The 6,422-nt window shown below is 39.0% G+C and overlaps 1 protein-coding gene across 1 annotated transcript in view; it reads right to left on the reverse strand.

Annotated features, from left to right (window-relative positions):
* CPS1 (carbamoyl-phosphate synthase 1) overlaps positions 1-6,422 on the reverse strand; it is a 158,637-nt gene that overhangs the window by 29,778 nt on the left and 122,437 nt on the right. Inside the window, exon 29 of the mRNA XM_015831044.2 lies at positions 958-1,035. Within this exon, the coding sequence (XP_015686530.2) occupies positions 958-1,035 (78 nt within the window). The remainder of the gene's footprint in view (positions 1-957; positions 1,036-6,422) is intronic.

Here is a 6,422-nt window from a genome sequence, read left to right on the forward strand (position 1 = left end):
AGGGACTGGATGTGGATATCACCAAACGGACTAACAATAACAATGGGGGTCATTAGCTTTCATGTAATCCTTTTTGAAGTCTCCTCCCGGCAATGAGGAAAAGGGGGTGAGAATGTAATGCCTGGGATTGTCGCTGGGAGAAGGGGGTGACGGGGGTGTGGCTAATGGGGGATCCCTTAAAACCTTGAATGGGAGAGCTCGAACCCAAGTCCTGTCTAGAACGCCTGCATCCAGCTTTCTCTTAATAAAGATGCCTGTTGGAAGAAATATTCCAGGAGTTCTGTCTTCTTAAGATGCAAAGTGGGGTGGGTCCTTACACAATGTTTTGTAAAGTCTGTGATCAGCAGAAGCAGGAAAAGTGCTGAATGTCAATGCTGGAGTGTTAAACCAGAATTATGGGGGGGGGTCTGTACACACAATTCAGGGAATTCTATCAAATTGCTATGGTTAGTGGCAATGATAAATATCTTGGACTGTGTGAATTATCAGACTAATCTGGTATAGCACTACTATACATTATGACAGGGAAAGATGCCCAGTATCTAATGGCCCTTGCAAGGCTTTAAGGAAAAGGTTATTGTCACTGAACACTACACCCAGCAGTTTACTGTGGAAAGATGAAAGGCAAATAAGCAAAGGTGACAGCTTTTCGATGCATTACAAACAATGTAAAGTAAATGCAATGTTCCCTGCTGAAACTGAAAACAATAAAAGTAATTCCAACAAGCAAGAGCAAGCAATATGATCTGTAAAGAAGCTCATACTGGAAAAAAAACAGCTTACTGACAAAACATTTCTCAAGGCTAGATGGTTGTATAAAATCTTTGTTCAGTCTACCTTTGTTTAGCTCAGCTGTAAAGAACTTCTATCTAGAGTTGAAAATGGAACATTTGTCAAGTCTCTCTACGATCATTTTATAAAGCCTGGGAAGAAAAAGCAAAGCAGAAAAGTGTCTACCTTTCCATTCTTTGCAATCGCATCCATTTCCACCTCTCGAGCTCCTTCAATGAATTTTGTTAGGACAACAGGGTGCTCCTGTTATAAAGAGAGAATATATTCGGTATTCAAGTTAGTAAGTACTTTTAGAAATATTTAATTGAAGTGGAGAAGTAAAGTTAAAAGAAAAAAGTGTAAGAAAATGGCTCTCACAAAGCTTTCATGGCTCTAGAGAGTTTAAAATGGAAATAAAAATACTGTAACAACACTGAAATCAATTATACACATCTCACTAATTTTAAAGGAATGCAGACCTTAGCGTACACTTGGCTGTCAAAGTCTGCACTAAATTTCTTCCTGTGTGGAAAGTCAGTCATTCCCTATCCTCACCCTGCCATCATGAGTGAAATTGGCAATTGTAGGCTTCAATTTTATATTCCTGCAGAGACTTCTTTTCCAACCATCACACTGTTCTTGATCCATGACACGTTGGGAAGAAGGAAGAAAAACATAGATAAATTCCAGCCTGCCTCCCATAATTCCTATATACAATCTGCTGTAGAGTTGATAGGAAATGATATAGTCATTTTTACAGTATCTCCCAGGTGTCTCAAAAATTTTTAATTTTTAAATAAGAATGTAAGTAAGCAGTCCTTTCTGCAGAATATAGTTTGCAGACAAAAAGGATATGCCCAATGTCTTCAGCAATTGGTGTTCCACAAATACACTGTCTTTCTTCAAATGGAACTCTATGAAACCTCCCCTCTGTTACCAGGGAGTCTAGTTTTTGGAAACAAGCTCTTCTAAGAAGTTGAGGCATATTGGTTGTTAAATACTTCTCTAACTGGAAGGCTGATTTGTGTTGAGCCAGCCACTTCAAGGACTCAACATGTTTAAGTAGTGCAAAATCATATTGGGCACTCACATCAATGACACTTTGTTTAAAAGATTTTTTGGCCTTCAGATCTGATTGGGCTTGGAATTGGATAGAGAATCCACACTGTGAGGTGGCATTTGAAAGTAAATTGGCCCAAGCACAGTTTGGGTGTCTATCTGGGTCAATAGATAAGATCTTCAGCTATTAGTTGAATAGTTTAATTATTAGATGGCTTTGTATAGCAAGTGTACCCAGCTCTGCTCTTACTGCTGGAGTCGGTTTAGATTTATCTATCCCCAAGAATCATTTTTTTTAAAAAAAGTAGACTATATCTAAACCAGTAAGGGGGCATTTATATATCCCAACAGCTGTACGTCATATGTGATCAAATTCACTTGACAGTGAGTGGCATATAAATTTAATAAATAAATAAAAATGTTGCTGTTATATACATTTATGATTGGAGTTAGACAGAGTGGGTAGCTGTGGTTAGTGAACTGCCTTAATGGTATAATGTATATACCTTACAGAATTCTTAAATGTGGGAGCCAAAAATCTGTCTCTACAAAACTATTCCCAAGTATAGATAGGACTAAATCTGATCTATATGTTCCTTATGCAGGCTCTACTTATACTTATACTCCACCCCTTCCTGAAAAAAAAAACCTAGCTTGGTCCTAGACATATTGATATTCAAGTAGTTGAATGCACAGTATGAACTAAACCTGTGCAGCAGTCTTCTTATCTCTACCAGGGTATATGGCATCTGTTGTGGCTCCATCTTGTGAGCCCCTCTTATCGGAGGAAGAAGGCTCCGAACATGAAGGAGAGGAGATGGCCAGGCCTCCCTCTCCAGGACCCTCCTCTTTGGCAATGCCTCAGGTGTCTCCCGACGGAGAAGAGATTGACCAGGAGCCAGGTGGTTCTGAGATTGGCCAGGAGCCAGGTGTTTCTGAGATGGGCCAGGAGCCAGGTGTGTCGGACAATGAGGAAGAGTTGTTGTGGCTGGATCCACGCCAGCGTAGGAGCGACAAGCGTGCGCAGCAGAAAAAGAGACGTGCCAGAGATTAAGCTGAGTCACTGGACCACACCCCACAGGCTATAAAAGGGTGGTGGTGGCCATTTGGACCTCTGTGACAGACAAAAGCTGAATCTCTGGCAAAGTAGTTTGCTGTGGCTTTAAACTGTGTGTATTGTTTTTGTTTCTGTGTGCTTGGAGTAAAAGGTCTTGGCAGGCAGCTACGGAGCGGCTGCCAAGTTTCTTATCTGTGAAGTGGTGTCTGGAGAAGTCTTTAACCCTCGGCTGGCTGTTTGGGTGTGTGGGTCGGAACGGGGACANTTCAAAATTGTACCACGAAATGCCTTAGACAGCAGTGAATGAGTATCAATGGCACATACTGTACACCCATGAGGCATCAGACAAGGCAGGTATTATACGACTTCCTCTAGCCTGGGCTGCACAGCAAACAGCAGCAACAGACTTAGCTGATTTTTTGCCAGGTGTGCATGAAGAAACAGAGGGCTTCTTGGAAAATGTGTCATTTATTATTATGATCTACTATTTTCTACATTCAAAAAGGCCTCACCAGCACATCATTTCCCCTGACGAGAAACTGGATATTGAATGGTCCAGAGATAGCAAAGGCATCAGCAATCTTTCTGGTTGCAATTTTCACCTATAAGAGTACATAAAAACACCTCATTAATAATTCAGCCAAATAAGTCCATTAAAGGTAAAATAAATAGAAACAAAATAAAATAAAGGTTAATTTTACCCCAAGTAGCCTGAGAAATGTGAGTGTAAATTCAATGAAAGCTCTTATTAAACTTATTCTAGTTATAAGTCATTAATATTGATTTAATTTTATTTTATATTTATCTACATCATACCATAATATTTGATATTCTGCTATGTTTGTCTGATGCCTAAATGATGAGCAAGTAAAACAAGGAGAACTAACAGGAGGACAAGGGGGCGGGGGGGGGCAAGGGTGGTAGATGAGTCCTTAGCAGAATTCCCTTCTAAATCAAGAAGTTGTATTCACACTTGCCTGAGAAGAATTAAAAGTTGCATTGTATCCCAAGGACTAAAAGTGCAGATGAATTGTCAGAAGACTACAATTATGATGTGCAGTGCTTATGCCATGTTCATCTTCCTGCCTGATAACCATCAGGCATATTTTTGCACAGCAAGTGCAAGCTTATAGCAACCCTTGATGAAAATTAAATGACTGTAGTAGCAAAGGACAAGGATTTATCAGTTCAAAGAAAAGAGGCACTAAAGCAAAAGTAGGCAATGGCAGTAACTCTTAATAAGGAGGACAGTCAGAGGAGCCAGCCCCAGTGAATGAGAATGGAAATGAAAAGCAAAAGTACAGTATATTCTGCACGGCTGAAACTCAGAAACAGTTTTAAGCTGTTGCAAATGAAGCAGGCTGTGAGAGGGAAAGGGGAAAAAAAAACATTGCCAGGCTTTCAAGATTAATGTCAGCCCTTCAAGGTAAGCCAGGTCAAGAAATGGACTTCACAAGAAATACTGGAACTCTATCTTATTGAGAGAGGCTATAGAAGAGAATCTTGAAAACCTGACAATGTTTTCTTTTTCCTCCCTGTTATACCAAATAAAATGAACTTTAAGTTTCTTTCCAATGCCATTTGCATTCTCTGCCTTAATTCATGGCCTCCGCAAGGTCATCTCTGTGGTTTTCTGCAACTTTATAATTAGCTTTATAATTAGCATGTTCACTTGCTATAAGATTGTTCTACTCGTATGCTAGATATTTGCATGTATTCTTTGTTGCTACAACTTTAGATAAAATCAGGGAGCCAACATGATATGCAAGACAGCTAAGTCTATGAATTGGTGTATATTATGGAGTGATAAAATACAAACAATGTTGCTTTCTCCAATCTAGTGCCCAGATATATTGGACTTCAGCTTCCACCATTTCCCAACTTTTACCACACTGAGCTGTGTCCAGTAATTTTGGAGGACCAACAGGCTGATGAAGGAGGTTCTGAGATACATTCTAGCAATTTCCTTTAAAAAAAAAGAAAAGCTGAGAGAGATACTGGATGCTACTCTGTAGCCACAAACAATTCTATTGTATCAGCTGTACTGATCATCAGAAAAGTGTGCAACTATTTTATTCAACATTCAGCTGGTTTAATATTCTGATAAATACTGTAGTTGAATGGTTTTCAGATGATTTTTTAGAACTTCATGCAGTTTAGCCCCATGATACTCTTCTTGTATAGTTAACCAAAGATTGACCTTCTCTAAAGCTCCTTGGCTAATTGTTTGTGCAGGAAACATCAAAGTAGCATCTCCAGAATGAACTCCTGCATCTTCCACGTGCTCAGAGATGGCATGGCAGATAACCTGTTCCAAAGAGCCAAGAAAATACAGTCATTTTACAGTATATTGATTTAGTCAGATCTAAACATGCAATCTATAACAAATGAAGTTACTATGAACCCAGAACATGCATTCATTATATGAATACATCTATTTAACTGGATTATTTTTCTTATTTTTCTATTAATTATTTACTGGCTTCAGAAAAGTAATTTAGCACAACGGTAAGGAGCTGAGCAATTGATGAAGAAATTTGTATCTCACACATCTCATGAACTTAGAAGAGTTCATCGACACTGACATCATAAGACAGAAAATATATGCATACCATTTCAAGCACTAATAATGGTTTATTTTCATTAATAATATTTATTATTACTACTACCAAATATATCTACTAAGTCCTTTGAATATGCATAATGTCAGAACAGCATAAGAGGACTTTGTAGTTTCTAAGCACAATCAACATTGGTGGACTTATAAAATCCTGCTCAACATACCTCTCCAGAAGGACAAATTTTGCTCTATTGAGTAGAAGGGATTAATGGGAGACTTAGAGGGATCATTCAGCCTCTTTCATTTATTCAGCCTCTTTCATTTATTCCTGACTAGAAAAGGAATTTCCTCCTTTTTCTCTTTTCATTCACCGTAAGAAAAAAAAAGCTCAGAGATACATTTTTTTTCATAGTGTGTCACTTCTTTAATAGACCTGACATGATGCTCAATGGACTTGGTTCTGTACTTCACATGTATGGTCTGTTGAATATGATTCAGTGATTTAGCTAGAGGATTTCAAGCAGGGCTCTTCTTTACGCAGAAGAGAGTTATAGAACCAAGGAATGAGAGAACTGCCAAATTAACTGTGAGAAAAAGGAGAGTATTCAACATGATGACCAGACAATTTAAAATGGTTAGGTTGTGAATTTGAGCTGTGGTCCTTCAAGGTGCAATTTTTCTGGCGAATGAAGAAGTTTGCAATGTGTCAGAATCCAAATATATTCCATCTCTAGTTATCAACTATGAAAACCCGCATTTCTGCCTGCTCTGGATTCTGATGAAGGGAAGGGGGTGAACAAAGGGGCTTTATGGCCCTCACTTCCTTCAGCCTACTTCAAAGGGACTGGATGTGGATATCACCAAACGGACTAACAATAACAATGGGGGTCATTAGCTTTCATGTAATCCTTTTTGAAGTCTCCTCCCGGCAATGAGGAAAAGGGGGTGAGAATGTAATGCCTGGGATTGTCGCTG

This window comes from Protobothrops mucrosquamatus, unplaced genomic scaffold (genome assembly GCF_001527695.2).
Source record: "Protobothrops mucrosquamatus isolate PMUCROS unplaced genomic scaffold, P.Mucros_1.0 scaffold_253, whole genome shotgun sequence".
Taxonomy (NCBI): Eukaryota; Metazoa; Chordata; class Lepidosauria; order Squamata; family Viperidae; genus Protobothrops; species Protobothrops mucrosquamatus.